At 52.4% G+C, this 17126-nt stretch overlaps 1 protein-coding gene and 1 long non-coding RNA gene across 3 annotated transcripts in view; one reads left to right on the forward strand and one right to left on the reverse strand.

Moving 5' to 3' along the window:
• Positions 1–584: 584 nt before the first annotated feature.
• On the forward strand, positions 585–16775 carry CDX1 (caudal type homeobox 1). 2 transcript variants are annotated; one of them, XM_065935934.1, is made up of 3 exons: positions 585–1029; positions 15599–15744; positions 16569–16775. In XM_065935934.1, exons 1-3 carry the CDS (start codon positions 585–587, stop codon positions 16773–16775), a joined length of 798 nt encoding a protein of 265 aa, XP_065792006.1. The 2 variants fall into 2 exon arrangements, 1 of the variants encoding a protein (XP_065792006.1); XR_010663317.1 differs by lacking the exons at positions 585–1029; positions 16569–16775 and adding an exon at positions 9842–9960 and having other exon boundaries at positions 15599–15730.
• The window catches only part of LOC136168471 (uncharacterized), a 36816-nt gene continuing 25376 nt past the window's right edge, over positions 5687–17126 (reverse strand). The window contains exon 3 of the long non-coding RNA XR_010663319.1: positions 5687–5793. This is a non-coding gene — a long non-coding RNA (uncharacterized lncRNA). The remainder of the gene's footprint in view (positions 5794–17126) is intronic.

Below are 17126 nucleotides of genomic sequence, written 5' to 3' on the forward strand. Positions count from 1 at the left end.
CTTAAAGACGAGAACCCTATTTGAAGTCAGCGGTTCCTCCCTTTCACCTCAAACTGGTCCCTACCGACTGTGCCACAGTCCCGGTGCGGCTGTGTGACGCTAACCTGCAGTCCCCCCACTACCACCACTCAGATCCCCTTTCTTCACCTGTAAAAGGGGGTTGCGGAGAGGTCGGTGTGGCGGCAGGGAGAACAAGCCGCGGGGAGGACTAGCCCCAAGGCCGCTAGGCCGGGGCCTTGCAGAGGCTCCCATACCTAGTGATGCCTCGATGCTCGCCGGGATGCGCCCTCCGCGCCCCCACCCTCTCTTGCCCCAGAGTCCACCTCCCGCTTGGGGCGGCAATTTGTCTCCTTTTGAACCCCCCGCCCCCGACGGGTTTCCCCCTTTGATTCGCGGCCTGGAGGCTCCCCCCGCTTTGAAATGCAAACCCGCCGCGGCTGGGGCGGCCGGCGGCCCGGAGCTATAAAAGGCCTGGGTGGGGCGGGCGGCAGCGGGGCTGGGCGTTCAGGTGTGCAGTCGCTCGTCGGGGCAGCCGGCTGCGGCGGCTCCAGGGCCCAGCATGCGCGGGCGGCCTCGCGGCCACCATGTACGTGGGCTATGTGCTGGACAAGGATTCCCCCGTGTACCCCGGCCCCGCCAGGCCCGCTAGTCTCAGCCTGGGCCCGCAAGCCTACGGCCCTCCGCCCCCGCCCCCTGGACCCCCGCAGTACCCTGATTTCACCGGCTACTCTCACGTGGAGCCGGGCCCCGTGCCCCCTGCAGCCTGGAGTGCGCCCTTCTCTGCGCCCAAGGACGAATGGGCCGCTGCCTACGGCCCGGGCCCCACGGCTCCCACCGCCAGCCCGGCCCCGCTGGCATTCGGGCCCCCTCCGGACTTTGGCGCGGTGCCCACGCCCCCGGGGCCTGGCCCGGGTCTCCTGGCGCAGCCCCTCGGCGGCCCAGGCACACCTTCCTCACCCGGAGCGCAAAGGCGGACACCCTACGAGTGGATGCGGCGCAGTGTGGCGGCTGGAGGCGGCGGTGGCAGCGGTAAGGATCCCTCTCTCGCTCTGGGCCTCCGAATGGTTCCCCTGGGCGCCAGCAGGTGCTGTCTGACCTCTGCCGTGGCCCTGCTTGGGTTCCAGAATGTGGCCCCCGACCACTCTCCCTGGAGGCTGTTCTCTCAATTGCCCCCTTCTGAATCCCGGCCTGCCAGAGCATTGGAAAGCACAACCTGTCTTTCCCTGTAGGTAGGGAAACTGAGACCCAAGCAATGAAGAAATACGCCCTGTAGGAACTAAACACAGGTCCCCAGACCTTTATCCCCGCGTAAAGTTTTGGCAGCACTGGTCCAGGTGGTCATCTGTTCCTTGCACCCCATCCCAGGCTCCAAGCTGCAAGCCCCCAAGGGACATGCACTATCTGTGTACACACACAAGTCACTTTCCTTTCCAGGTCTCTGTTCCCTATCCATATAATGAAGAGATTGGCAGGTCATATCCTTTGGGCTAAAAAAGAGCCTTCTTTGGTTACATCGGTGGTGGTTGAGGGTCCCCACCTTACCATCCAGGACTCTCCCTGAACTCTTGACCCTGGGGGAGGGGACAGCAGCAGCAGTTGGGAAGGTGGCTACTGTTTGGCTCCTGAGCCTGTGAACCTCCTGCCCCCAGGCAGGCCTCTGGGATCCACCCTCTTCAAAGGCAGGGGAGAGGACAGGACAAAGGCTCAGCTTTAATAGGGGGCAGCCTGACCTCTTTATAGGTCCCCCCTTTGTCATGTAACAGACTGGGCCTTGGCTCGGTAGTGACTCCTGTCGGCCGGAAAGTGAACATGATACCCCATTGTCCTGACTGTGTTTGGCCTGTCCTGACAAAGGCCACCTGGCCTTAGGGGCGGGAAGTTGGCCTGCCCACCCTTTGATGTCCAGCCCCTCCTCCCCTTCCCCCAGCTGTGAGTGAGCCTGGGCCTTCCCCACCTCCCCGCCCTCTCTCTCTTCACCCCCATGTCCCCCCACACGGACAGCTCATCCTGGGGCAGATGCTGCGGAGCGGGTGATCAGCAGCTACAGGTCTGACTGCAACTGTACCGCCTCCTTGAGAGTCCCCGGGACGCAGAACCTCCTATCTGCCTCCAGAGGCCTCAGAGGACTGAGGTTTCTGCTGCCGCTGTGCCACTTATCTCTGTGGCTAAATAACAGCTAATTCTTACAGAGTACCTACTAACAGAGCAGGCGCTGACCTAAGATCTTTTCATCCTTCTAACTTTATCATGGCGACTATTATCACCCCCATTTTCAAGATGAAGAAACTATGGCATAGAGAGATGACAAAGTAGGACATATATAGTTATACTTTTGTAACCAGTACATGGTGGGGCTGGGATGTGACCAAGCCTGTGCTCTAATCCTCTCAACAGAGTCCCTTAAATCAGGCATCTTTTCTAGGTCTCAGTTTTACCAGCTGTGACATGAGCGAGAAGGGTCTTGTACATTTGTTTGAGTTACAAAAGGACTCCTTTGAAAAATGTGGTGGAAAGCATAAATGTTCTCCCTAGGAAAAAAGAAAAAGTGTTTTCTAACTGGGCAGACAATTTCAGGGGTTCCAAAGGCCCCTAGAAGCTTTATCCATAAACTTCAGTTGATAATTTTACCTTAGATTATATGAGAGAAAGTGTCTGGAGCCACAGACACTTGGGGTACTGCGGTTCTGTGTCTCTTCTCTGAAGAAGAAAGTCCACTTGTCCTGCTCCTTTATTCCAGTTGCTACTTCCTGCTCATCAGCCGACTATGGAAATGGATGGGGAGGTTCTCCAGGGGCCTGTGGGGGTCAGAGGACTGGCAGGAGCACTGAGGAGCTTCCAGGCTGTGTGATGTCAGGCAAATCCTGGCTCTCTGGGCACTGGAGCTGCCAAACCCAGTTCGGCTCAGGTCTCAAAAGTCATCTGGAAATTGTTGCCCTGGGCACATTGGAGGCCTAGGAGTAACACTGCCCAAAGGCAAACATTCTTTCACTCTCACTACCAGAAAGTAGAAGGGTGGGCCAAGGGAGGTTTGGGGGTTCCCAAGGAAAGTGGCCACCCCTGAAGCCAGGTGAGAACCACTCTGCCATTAGGAAGCTGGAAGCTGCCTGTCCACTCAGGTGGCATCTGAATCTGACCAGTGCTCTTGAGGCGAGGGCAGAACTGGGTTGAGGTTACAGACCCTCCCTGAGAGAGGGCCAAGCCCTTTTCCTCTTTGGCCTCAGTTTCTCCCTCTGGGGAATGAAGATGTGGGGTCTCCAGGGGTGTTTCCTGGGTAACGCTGTTGTCTGGAACAGCAGAGGGTAGGTTAGTGCACGCCATCCCCCTCCACCGCCCCCGCCCAGTGCTGCTGGTCCCCGATCTGATGGTATCATTCCTGCCCCTTCCTTGCCTTCTGTGCTTCTAGCACTCTAGAATATCTGACTGGACAGTTAGAGACCAGACATACAGATGGGAAACTGAAGCCTGGAGATTGTAAGGGAATGTTCTGGTTTTACACAGGTGGAGGCTGGGCTGGGGTATATGTTGGATGAGTCCTTTAAAAATTTTCTGATGGCTTCCCATTATATTTAAGGCAAAATTTACACTCCTTCCTGAGGTCTACAAAGCTATATGTGCTTCTACAGGCAAGTCTTATACATTTGCTGTATTCCCTCTTCCAGGAAAACTCTTGCCCCAGACTCTTTGCAAGCTGTCTCACCTTTCAGGTCTTACTTAGCTTAATGGCCACCTCCTCAGAGAGGTTCTCCATGACGTTCTGAAGTCGGTGCCTCCCCCACATACCCGTTGATAATCTTTGCCTTGTTTCCTTCAGAACATTAACTTACTTATCTGTGTGTTTGTGTGGTGTCTATTCCCACACCAACCCACCAAGGTAAACTCCCATGAAGTCCAGGACCATGTTTATTTGACCCATGACTGTGTTTTCCTGATAGCTCTGTTGGTAAAGAATCCGCCTGCAATGCAGGAGGCCCTAGTTTGATTCCTGGGTCAGGAAGATCTGCTGGAGAAGGGACAGGATACCCACTCCGGTATTCTTGGGCTTCCCTTGTGGCTCAGCTGGTAAAGAATCTGCCTGCAATGTGGGAGACCTGGGTTCAGTCCCTGGGTTTGGAAGATTCCCTGGAGAAGGGAAAGGCTACCCACTCCAGTATTCTGGCCTGGAGAATTCCAGGAACTGTATAGTTCATGGGGTCACAAAGAGTCAGACATGACTGAGAGACTTTCACTTCACTGCATTCCAGGCACCCAGCTCCATGTGTGGCATTTAGTAGGTACTCAATATTTTCTGTTAAATGAATGAACAGGGCAAGTGTCTGAAGGACAGTAAGACAGCTCTGGGAGAACAGAGGAGAGATGAGATCTAGACCTGAAGATGGGACCCACAACTGTCCAGCTGAGCCGCTCATGACAGTGGTGGAAGCCTGGTTGCCCCTTTCTCCCTATTCCATGGATGGTCAGTACTCTGTTCTTACGTGGGGAATTGGCGGAGCTGAGGCTGGGACTACAACGTCAGCTTTACCTAAGGAGAAGGCAGCAAAGCTCAGGAAGGTGTGGGAGAGGCTATTATGCTGTCCATATACAAAATATTAACCAGTTCTGAGTGATGACTCTCACTTGACTGAGGCCAGGATGGTAAATGAGTGCAAGCGGCTCTATTCTTGTCTTCCCCTTTTGCGTCTATAAATGTTTTCTTTAGGAATGTTATAAATCATCCTCTGTCAAAGGCTCAGTCTCTGATGCAGTATCAATAAATAGTTTTTCACAGGTTAATGGCCCATTGGTGTGGCTGAAGTCCCATACAAGTAGGGAAATGTCCACTCAGATGATAAGACTTGTAGCAGGGCTTGGATCTTGGTCCAGCCTATTTAGCTATCAGACAGAGAAACTGAGGCCCGTGGAGGGGATGAACCCTCCTTCCCCCACTACGTTCCAGGCCTTCTCCCTTGGCTCATTGCCACAGCCACCAACCTGGACTCTCACCTTCAGCCTCTCCCCAATACCCTGCTGCCGCTGCTGCTGTTTAGTCGCTAAGCTGTGTCCAACTCTTTGCAATTCCTGGGCTATAGCCCACTAGGCTCCCCTGTCAGTGGGATTTTCCAGGCAAACATATTGGAAGGGGTTGCCATTTCCTCCTCCAGGGGATCTTCCTGACCCATGGATCAAACCTGCATCTCCAGTGTCTCCTGCATTGGCAGGCAGATGCTTTACCACTGAGCCACCTGGGAAGCCCCCCTACTGCCCTCGATGTCCTCTAAACCAGGGGTCTCCAACCCGCTGGTACTGGTGTGTGACCTGTTAGGAATGGTTGGCACAGCAGGAGGTGAGCAGTGGGTGAGCAAGCAAAGCTTCATCTTCCATTCCCCATTGTTCACATTACCACCTGAACTATCCCCCATACCCACACTTGGAAAAATTGTCTTCCAAGTCCCTGGTGCCAAAAAGTTGGAGGGGGGGGCACTGTTCTAAACCACTACTGGATTTACCTTCTCAAAGCTCATCCTCTGCTCAAGAGCATCCCATGGCTCCCCACTGCCGTGGAATTGCCCTTTTGTTTTATACCATTCAATTGCTGTAGTGAAAACTCAGCCCCATTTCAGAGTCCTCTTGAGAACCAGCCCCAACCCACTCTTGAAGCCACTTTCCCATTAGTTTGTTGAGATACAGAAATGCTTACCTGGGACGGTTAAGAGTCCAGCTTCAGAGCCTCAAGCCTGGAATTGTATTTCTGTTAGAAGCTTCATTAGCTGCAGTCAAATTGATGTGGATCATTCCTCTAAGCCTCAGTTTCTTCCACTGTGATATCAAGATGATAACAGGATTACACCTTGAAGCGATGGTTCCTGTAAAACACAGCCCTGAGCCTGGCATACAGTAGGTACTGAGTGTACTAGTGCCAGTGACTATCGATCTCTACCTGTCATTAGCAGGTGCATGAGAGCACATACCTCATATTCCCTGCCTCTCTAGTGTGGGTTCCTTGACCTGAACTGTCCTCCTCTATCTTTACCAGGTCAAATGCTGCTTCTCCAAGGCCACCTCCTCTAGGAAGCCCTCCTTGGTTCCCTCCCCTCCCAGCACTGTATCAGATCCTTGTTTGAACATTTATCACTGACTGTCTTGTTGATCTCTGCCATCTACCATGTGTTATCCCCTCAAGGAACAGTCCTAGTCAGTCTCATCCTCCTCCTCATGCCTTGCACATAGTAGGAGCTTATGAAAAAGCTAATAACTGTGATATCAGCTGATTCTCTACCACGTGCCAGGCATTGTGTCAAAAACTCCGCATGGGTGATCTCATTTAAGTCTCATAATAGCTGTAAGAGGTGTGAGGATCTATTGTTAGCTTCATTTTTACAGATAGAGTTAATGAGGCTTGGAGAGGGTAAAGTGACTTGCCAAAGCTCACACAGCCAGGTTTGCTGCTGCCCAGGGTTCAAACCTCGCCTCTACAGCCTGACGACCATCTATCAGGTGAAGCAACACACTCAGAATGGGAGCCCAAGCCCCTCTCCCCATGTGCATTCCAGTCCAGGTGGGGAAAAGGAGGCCAGGCAGTGATGAGCTGTAAGAGGCTGAAGGGGGAGGATGGGCACAGCAGGCTGTTTAAAACCCGTTCTCCAGGCAGAAGCTCCATTCGACACCTCGTCTCTCAGATGTAGCTGGGAAAGGGGGAATGACCCAGTTAGAAGGTGGCAGAAGGCTTTTTTTGGTTGGGTGTTTTCCCCCCACCTTGCAGATATTGCTGCCAAGAGCTTGGGGAATTGTTCTGAAGGACCAAAACAGCTTTATTAGCTGCAGGTCTCTCTTATCGGTGGGAATTATCTTAATGAGATGCCCCTCAAGTTTCTGTCCCAGAGTTCTTGGGACCTGGAAACAACATATATGTCTGGAGTCAGGTCCATCACCATGTTAAGAGGCTAAGCCCTCCCCCTGCCATACTTGCCCCTCAGCCTTATAGGGGTGCCCCACAAAGACCCCTCAGCATCAACAGAGAGAGGGAACAGGTGTCAGTGGAAGCCAAGACTGACCCTCCAGGCTCTGATATCTTCCCACTGCTCTCAGAGTCAGAGTCAAACCCAAGCCCCTCACTCTGGGGCTCAAAACCCTGCTAGCCTTTTCAGCCTCCTCTCTCGCCTCTCTCATTCATTCATGAGGCAGGAGGTGGTGCTAGTCTCCGAGTCTTTCTTCTATTCTGCTGGGTGCTGGGGATTCCTGCCAGGGCAAGGCACATGGGGTCCCTTGGGGGTCTGGCCCTCTGTTGCTACTCTCTCTGCTTTAGGGCCTTTGCACATGCTCTTCTGTTTTCCTGGGATATTCTTCCCTGTTGCTGGCATAGAGACCTCCTTCTCAACCATCAGATCTTGGTTTAGATGTCACCTCCTCCAGGACACTTTCCTTAAGCTAAATAAAGTAGGCTCTCTGCCCCCTGCCACCCCACCCCCACATCTTAATCATAACTGTAAGGGGTGTGAGGTTATGCTCTGAGCTCTATGCTTCCTTTCCTTCACACTAATCACAGTTCGTAACTATTTCTTATGCTGGTTCGTTTTTAATCTACCCCCCACCCTTGAAAGTGGGAATGAACCATTTAACAAATAAGTACCAAGCACTTCCCATAGTAATAATAGTATGCACTACCATCTATTGAGTACTCACTATTTTTTAAATGCAAGTATTTTTGACCCCGGAACAACACATTTCTCTATTAGAGTAGTGGCTGTGACTAAGGCTGTGCAAACAGTGGAGTTAGACAGAAGGATGCCCTTTGGAGGTTAAGCCAACCAGCTGATGGATGGGATGTGGGGAGCAGGGAAATTGCCACCTAGGCTTTTGGCCTGAGTGTCTGGAGGAGAGGGGCCATTTACTGTGAGGAGAAGGCCAGGAAGCAGTGAGTCTGTGTTAAGTTTAAAAAGGATTCATCAAGTACTCACTGTGTGTGTCTGGCACAGTTGTAGAACCAAATGAGCAAGATGCATGGTCTCTACCATCATGGAGCATGTAGGGAGCCAGGAACCAAGGGGTAGGGATTTGCTAAGGTCCCTCAGTGAGCATGAAAAGGGCTGGGGTCCACAGCCCCTCCCTCCCTGCACCTCTGCCCCAGATGTGATTCTTCAGGACCCACACCTGTAGACGATTAGGCAGGGACCTCACCTCCAGACCAGAGAAGGATGGCCAGGGTAGGGCAGAGGCCTGGAAACTCCACCAGGAGACAGTTGAGAGGCTGTAGGTTGTTCAGCCCAGAAGACAGAGGGATGCAGTTGCTGCTTGTAACTCTCAGAAGGGCTGTTCTAGGCCAAAGGTGCCCCCTATTTCTGGTGCACCTTGTGGAACATCCTAGGAAGAATATAACTGTGTGATGAACGCAAGGACAGGCTGCTTTGCAGACAGTCCAGGCAGTCGGGTTAGGTATACACTATGAGGGTGTGGGCATCTGGACTTTTCTGGGAGTTTGGTCTAGCTGTGTTGTCCAACAGAACTTCCTGTAATGATGGCTCTAGCCATCATTAGCCAGTGTGCTAGCCATGAGCTACACGTGTCCACTGAGCACTTGCTATGTGGCTAGCATGACTAAAAAACTGAATTTTTAATTCTATTTAATTAATTTCAATTTAGGTAGCCACATGTGGCTAGTAGCTGTCATATGGGACAGTGCAGGAAAATTCCTCTCCAGAGTTCCTAGAATGGTAATCCATTCCTGATGTGCCCCTTATTCTCCACTGAGGATTCTCTTGCCTCTTTTGTCTCTGCAGTCATCATCTTTTTGTGTCTGCATTATCATCTTATTCCTCCTGTTCCTCCTCCTTTCCCTCTTATCCCCCCTCCTCCCTCCCCCTCTTTCTCCATGGTCACAGATAGCTTTTATTAATATCTTGTTAAATAATACCTTGTTAAATACATGATCACATCTAGTCTCCACAGCTTCCATATCTGAAGGAAGTATTCCTGTCCTGTTTCACAGATGAGTAATGGGATTCAGAAATGTTCAGTGGCTTGCCTGGGTTCTCACTGCTAGCCCACAGCCGGGCTGGGTTAGAACCATCAGGTCTATTTGACTATGAACTTTCTGTCCTCTTCACTGCCTCCCATAGCCAAGTCAGACTGGGGACCTCCTTGAAGAAGCCGGGTGAGGGGAAGATGCAGAGGCAGCCTGGGAGGAGGAGGGGGCGGTGCTGACTGAACTTATTGCCTAGCAAGGAGGGTGACAGGGGTGGAGAAACTTGCATAAACCTGCAGGGACCCTGAGTGTGGCTGGTCTGGCCATCCTCTCATCTCACCCCCACACCCATGCTAGCCTCACTCTTGCTCCAGGAATGAGCAGGAGTGAATGAGGAATTGTGCTAGAGCAGCTAGGACTGGCAAACCATCCAAAACAAGGACTAATCATGGGCCCAATAGAGAGTGCCTCATGGCCCAGGGAGGATATCCATCCATCATAGAACTGGGCAGCAGAAGTCCACCCACTGGTCATGCACATGGGGAAATGGGTCCAAGCTGAACATCACATGTCCAGCTGGTGGCCCAACCAGACTGCCCCACCCCCAGGCAATGTTCTTTGCCCTGCGGGCCCCCATCAGGCAGCATTCCTCCTTCTCCCAAGGGATCCCTCCAACATCCGCTTCTACAAATAGCTCAGTTCAGCTTGTCTTCTCCATAGCTCTTTGCCCTTTGCAAACTGCTTTCACATCCATTTTGCTCCCCAGGGGGAAGGGAAGCCCAAAGAAGTTCAACCACTTGTTAAATCCATTAGCTAAGGATGCAGACCTGGGCCCAGGTCCTTAAGGATGGGCTCAGAGCTACAGAGAAGTTCAGAATCTACAGGGCCCTGGGAGCTGACACCCAACCTTCTGCTGCTGCATAGGAGAAACAGGCCCAGAGGGGAGAAGGAACTGATTTACGGCCACACAGGTGGCACAGCACCGGGACCTACTGACTCCAGCTGGTGATTCAGAGCCCCCTCTGGTAAGCTGGTTAAAGATGGTAGAGAGACCAGGATGCAGCAGGCCCGAGCTTGTGAATATGGATTTTTAACAAGCATCCATGCCTGCCTCTGTGCATTTCTTTGTGTCTGTGTATGTCTGTTGGGTGTGGGGGATTTTGACGTAAAGCCAGTGGGGTTGGACCACACAGAGAGGGATCACGGATTTGTGTTCCAAGCTCTGAGGGCCAGAGCTGGCAGTGTCATCCCTCAGGGCCACAGACTCAGCAGGAAGAGGTCAAAGGAAGTGCTGACCCAGAGGCCACTTGATCTTCTGTGAGCCACCAACTCCGCCCTGGGGGCAGAGGCTGAACTCTGTCCCTGCCTGGCCCAGGCTGGATGAGGAGGCCCCACTGCAGACTGCCAGGCTCCTGCTCGCACCCTCCAGCTGGGCAGACTTTGTTTCTAGACTCTCAGACAGGGAAATCAGTCTTAGAATTCTTTCAGCAATAATAACAAATATAATCAGAGCATCAACAAACATTGGGAGCTTCATGTTTCCAAGTTGGAAGAGACCTTATAAATAAATGGTCTCATCCAACATACAATCCATTGCTTAGATCCATTTCCCAGCATCCCTGCCATATGGTTATCCCACCATGGAAATCATTAGGATCTACCTTTCCCTGCATGCCTACTATTGTGTTCGGTATATGCTAGGCATCATTCATTCATCCATCTCAAGTGATCCCCTGTATACTCGGGGTGAGAGTTATTTATGGGAGACCTTACACTGGGTGATAGGTTCTAGTGCTGTTTCTAAAACTAGACAGACCTGGGTCTGTCTCCAGGTCCCACCTGCAGATGTGCAGACCTTGCTGGACCTCAGTGTTCTCATCTGTAAACTGGGGCTAACACCTGCACAGCTTCATAGGTTGTTGAGAGATGTATACAAAGTTCTTGACATATGGACATATTGGCTGTTATTAGAATAATTATCGCCATTTTCTAGATACAGAACATGAGGGTCAGAAAGGTAAGGTGGTCTGTCCTAGATCACCCAGCCAGTGAGAAGCCAGACAGCAAGCCCCAGAGGTCTGCCTGCCCAAACAACCGCATGTCATGGTTACCTGGAGAGCTATTCAAGTATCAAATCCCTGAGCCCAATTTTTGTCCCCCTGAGTCTGAACTTCTGGGCCAGAATCTGTGCTTTTAAAAGGCTCCTCGGGCATTCGAGGCTGCTGGTCAGGAGTCAGGACATTTAGCCTGGAGCTTCCCAGGGCCTCTGTTGTGCATGCTTTAGGGGTGGGGAGTTTGCTAACCTCTATGGCAGCCTGATGCATATGGATGGACCGTTCCTAGCATCCTACAACCAGAGCAGAGAGAAAGACTCTCATCTGGAGAGTTATCCAAGGCTCTTCTCCTCCCATGCTTCACCCCTAAGAGCTGGTGGGGGACTCCCACCCTCTCTCCCACCTACGTGCCCTGGCATCTGGCCCAGAGGGTTATTCATTAGGTGACTGGGAGTGGCCTGGCCCCCATCAGACACCTGTTACAGGAGTCCGGACTTCCCTCTTAGGCCCAGTGTCCCAAAGGCCTGTAAATCATTCATCCCGGGCCCCCTCCCTGCCCCACCGCTGTCACGCACCTCCCTGCTCCCCTCCCTCCTGGGCCCCCAGGGTGACACAGGTGATAACAGGAGGGGAAAGGAGGGTTGTTCAAAGCAGTGGGGAGTTCTGGCCCAGAACTGGGACTGGAGCCCAGGGTGCCAGATTGTCATTAAAAATACAAATTCACATCTTCAGGGGGTAAAAATGCAAATACCCCAAAGACTCCCTCCTCCCTGTGGCTCCCCAGGCTTCAGTCCCTTCTCCAGGCAGCCCCGATACTGGCTTCCTGTCTATTCTTTCAGAAAGAACTCTATGGGTGCAAAAACATATTTGAGTGTGTGTGTGTGTGTGTATTCCATTTTTATATGAAAATAGTAACATACTATTCACACCATTTTGCCTTTTTAAAAACATAATGTTTTTAGAAATTGCTCCATATTGGCACATACAGAGGTTTATACTTTCTTCTTAATGACTGCCTAATGATCCTCTCCATGGATGTACCATCTCTTAACCAGTCCTGACTCACAGACATGTACATTGTCCTTACTTTTGTGCTATCTGAAACAGCTACCTCTCTGGGCAGTTTTCTGTGGGATCACTCCCTGGAAGAGGGAGCCAGGAGTCAAAGGGCATGTGCATATTAAATGAGGCTGAGATCACCAAGTTGGGCTCCAAGGAGGACATTCCCATTATCACCCTCTGGCCAGTAGATGGGACTTTCTGGTTCCTGGACCACACAGTGTGATCTCAAACATTTGGTTCTTTGGCAGAGCCATTTTCTCCGCAGTAAATTGTGTGCTTTGAGCAACTTCCCCAGATAGAAGTTGGTCAGTAGGTTCCTGAGCCCACCAGCCCCTCTCTTGGGTCCAGGAGGCTGTAACAGGTCCTGGGTCTTCACTGGCAGTCTTGCTAGAGGTGCAACTATGCAGAGAGGAGTAACTATGCAGCCAGAACCCCATCTCTTGTCTAGTTCCTACTGCCCCCAGAGTTGGGGGAAAGAGCCCAGGCTGGAGGTCAGAAAACCTGAGCCCAGATTGATACCACTACCAGGCAGGATGACCCTCAGCAAGTGCCCTTTGCTGAGCCTTGATTTCCCCCACTTGCTCATCAGGGAGGATAGGAGTGAGGGTTGGATGCCTGAGGAAAAGGATGTCTTTATAATCTCTCAGGCTGAGGTCTGGGTGGGTAGGAAGCCTCCTCCCCCTACTGCCAAAAGTGAATCTTTTGGGCATTTTCAACCTGAGGGCCATCCAGCCCCCACCAGGACTTTTGGGGATCTGCCCTCACCATGGTCTGGACCCTCCCTTTCAGAAATACAAGTAGACCATGGGTCTGCAATTTGAGCTCCTAATGCCAGTGCTTAGAGGGCCATGGAGCAGGCTCTGTGGACCCCAAATCTGGCGGGGTGAGGACCTATGCACTAGAGCAGGAGCTGCAGGCCTGGTAACTGCCTGGGGCTTCAGTAACCCTGAATGTACAGGGAGTTTGGACTAGAAGAACTCACAAGGCCTCTCTTATTTGGACCTCTGGCTGCTGTATAACCATTCTGAACGTCAATATCTTCATCTATAATGTGGGAGGAGACTGAACTTCTATGACCCTTTCTGGCTTTGGCCCAGTGAGCCCAGCAGGGCTGTGGGTTCAGAGATCTGCTGGGTTCCAGCGGTGGTGGCATTAGGCAGAATTGTTTTTGAGCTGGCGTTGAATTTTCTAGGTCAAGAAGGGGCCCCATTTGGAGCCAAGGCCTCGGCGGCCACTCCCTGGTCCCTTTCCTGGGTTAGGCCTGGCTGAGGGCCGAGGCTGTCTCGTGCTGTGTCAGGCAATGGGCTGAGGTCAGTGGTTGTGGAAGAGTCCAGTGTGGTTCTGCTGCTCTGGCAGGAAACTCAAGGGAAAGAGCCCAGGAACATCTGCTGTCTCCTGTTCTCCACAAACCATTTGGCTCTTGGGAAGCCCAGCACTGTCCTGCCAAGCTGTGTGGGCTGGGTGGGGAAGGCGGAGGCTGGAACAGTTTGGGGGGGCAGTTAGTGCAGGGGTGTTGAGGGACAGGCAGGCCCAGAGCAGGGACCACGGAGATGAAGGTCAGGTTGTTGTGGGGGCATCTGGGTGAAGTGGGAGGGGGTCGATGGTTATTCAGACCGACCAGGCCCTGGTGGGATGCAGGGCTGGGTCTGAAAATGCTTGCGTGTGCCTCCTGATCACAGCCATGTGCCCAGTTTCTTACAAAAGGACACTGGTATTGAGGCAGGCCCTCACAGCAGCCCAGGCCAAGCATGACTCTTTAATAGTCTCTCCAGACAGACCTCTGATCCCAGCCCAAAAGAGATCCCTGACATTAACCCATCCAGTTCCTGGTCCAAGGCTGAGTCTCATGGGGAAGCCAAGCTACCACCTTCTTTCTCCTGAGTTACGGCAGGTCTCCCCACACTTCTGCCATTTCACAGTCTGTTCTCTATGCAGCAGCCAGAGGCATCTTAAGAGGCATCTTAAAACCTACATCAAACCTCATGTCTCCTCTGCTCAAAACCCTGTAATGGCTCCTGTCGCAGACAGAGCAAAACCCAGGGTCCTTTCCATGGCCTGTGGGCCTTGCATGACCTGCCCACTCCTTCTGCTCACGGCATCCTGGACACACCAGCCTCCTCACTGTTCCTCCCTCTTCAGACAGCAGGCACGTCCCCACCTCAGGGCCTTTGCACCTACTGTTCCCTCTGCTTGGGCACCTCTTCCCCAGACAGCTGCATTGTTCTTTCCCTCACTTCCTTTAGATCTTTGCTCAAGTTCCCCTTCAAGGTAAGGCCTTCATGGACCACTCTGTTTAAAATCATAGCTTCTCTCCTCCCTAAATTCCCAGTCCTTCTTTTTTCTCTGAAATACTTTTCATCAATTAACATAACAAATAATTTTCATATTTTTTAATTTTTACTCATCTCCCTACACTAGAACCTAAGCTTCATGAGGGCAGGGACTTTTAATTTTGCTCACTGCTGTACCCGGGACTTGGCCCACATCAGGAACTCAGTAAATATTTGTGGGATGATCTGAGCACTCCTGCGTGGGTCTGGGCTCAGGCTGGAGTGTGAATGGCTCCAAGCAGACCAGCCCCTGGCATGCAGCTCAGGGCTTGTGTCTAGAACCAGGGTCTTTTGAGGAACCTGACAGGTCCTGGGGAACAACCAGCAGCCCCAATACTTTCTGTCTGATTGTTTGGCCAGCAACCAATTGGCATTCAACAGGAATTGAGGAGCATATACCCCAGGGCAGTTCCTGAAAACTTCCTGCTTCCAGTCTCTGGCTGTGGCGGCCCCTCCTGCTTGCTCCACCACAGAAGAGAAGAGCAGCCACTGTCTCTATCTCAACCTACCCTTGCTGCCTGGTGTTCCTCCAAGGATCCCCGAATTAGAACCACCTGGGGAGCTTGTGAAAGATGCAGATTCCACCCCAAGGCTTTCTAGTCTGCATGCTCAGTGACGCTCTGGAAGCTGTGGTTTTCACAAGTTCCCCATGTGTCTATGTGAGGCCACACCTGGGAACTGGTGCATAAAGGCTGGTGGGCCTGGCAGTCAGAGTAGGGCTCTGGGTCAGCAGACCTGGCTGAAACCCCTCCTTCACCTGCAGCTTGCTGGGTAACCCTGGGCAAGTTGCATCCTGGCTCTGAGCCTTGTGCTCAGTCGCTCGGACGTGTCCGACTCTGTGATCCCATGGACTGTAGCCTGTCAGGCTCCTCTGTCCATGGGATTCTCCAGGCAAGACTACCGGAGTGGGTTACCATACTCTCCTCCAGGGGATCTTTCTGACCCAGGGATTGAACCCACATTCCCTGCATCTCTTGCATTACAGGTGGATACTTTGCCTGCTGAACCATCAGGGAAGCCTCTCTCCCAGTGTTAGGGACCCCAGCTGAGCATGAGAACAGTGCTTGACTCCCAGGTTGGGAGTCTCCAAGCTTGATTGTTACTCTCTCAGCGTTCTTCAGGGGGCCTGGATTGCTCTTCCTGCTGGGAGCCCTGCCTTGCCCTTTTGCAGGCTCCTCTCCCCACTCATCTCTCCTCCTGGCACTTCTGCTTCTCAGGCAAGACCCGGACCAAGGACAAATACCGCGTGGTCTATACCGACCACCAGCGCCTGGAGCTGGAGAAGGAGTTCCACTACAGCCGTTACATCACCATCCGGCGGAAATCAGAGCTGGCTGCCAACCTGGGGCTCACTGAACGTCAGGTGTGTAGGGCCCCTACTTCAGCTGCAGGAGCAGTACTGCGAGTCTGGCCTCCAGGCTACTAGGCAGATTATGGAGCTCAGTCAAGGGAGAACAGAGAGGCTGTCTCCTGGCCATGGTCATACAACAGAACAGGAACTGAGCTGCTGCCATAAATCCCCTGGCCAATAAAACCTATTATCCCTGGGCACCAATAGGGGGATAGGGGGTCTGATTAATTATAGGCTACAGCGGGCTTTGATCAGTGCTGTTTAAATCCAGAGGAGGGAGCAGTCACAGGGAGCACAGAGAAGGCTTCCTGGAGGAGGGATATTGGAGCATGGCTTTGGAAGATGGAGAGGAAGACGGTTACAGAAGAAGTTGTCTTAAGAGTAAAGGAGCAGGGGTGGAGGGGTGGCTGTGGGGGTGGGAGGGAGACTCAAAAGGGAGGGAATACATGTATACTTATGACTGACACATGTTGTTGCACAGCAGAAACCAACACAACATTGTAAACCAATTATCTTCCAATTAAAAATAAATAAAATTTAAAAATTAAAATAAAAAGTAAAGTAAAAGGATGGAGGAACTGCTGCAACTCCTATATATTGCTGGGCAGGATAAAAAAATATTACCGTTACTTCAGAAAAAAAAAAAAGAGGCAGGGGAATAAGTTCCAGAAGGGGAGAACATGTTCAGGGTACATGAACGGTTGGGGTAGCTGGAGCCGGAGGGAAGCCCCAAATGCCACATTAAGAAACAAGAGCTCCGCTGCACTCTCCCTTCCTCTTGCTCTGTCATTCAGTCTCCACACTGCCCGCCCCATCTCTGTTCTCTGACCCCACAGGTGAAGATCTGGTTCCAAAACCGGCGGGCCAAGGAGCGCAAAGTGAACAAGAAGAAACAACAGCAGCAGCCTCCACAGCCACCCCCACCAGCCCATGACATCACCCCCACCCCAGCAGGGCCACCCCTGGGGGGCCTGTGCCCCAGTTCGGCCAGCCTCCTGGGTGCCTCCTCCCCAGTGCCTGTCAAGGAGGAATATCTTCCATAGCCCCCTGACCAGCCTTGTGGGCTGGGGGCCTTGAGGACTCAGGTGCTGGGAATGTGGCTCCTGTTGGGGCCTAGGAATCTGAGTCCTAAGCCATGCCACTGACCTTCTGAGTAACCCTGGACAAATCACCCACCTACTCCCTGCATCCCCTGGGCCCACCCGTGCAGTGAACCTGTTGAATAGGACCTTTTCCCGGCTTTGGTGTTCTAGGCCTCAGGGGGATAAGGGTGCCTGGGGTGGGAAGTCTTAATCCCCAGGGGGCTAGGTGAGGAGGGGCTAGCTCCTCCTCCATAGGCTCAAAGGTGGGAGGCTGTTGTAGGGACCAGACTCCTGGAGAAAGGAGATGGAATC

This window comes from Muntiacus reevesi, chromosome 1 (assembly GCF_963930625.1).
Source record: "Muntiacus reevesi chromosome 1, mMunRee1.1, whole genome shotgun sequence".
Classification (NCBI taxonomy): Eukaryota; Metazoa; Chordata; class Mammalia; order Artiodactyla; family Cervidae; genus Muntiacus; species Muntiacus reevesi.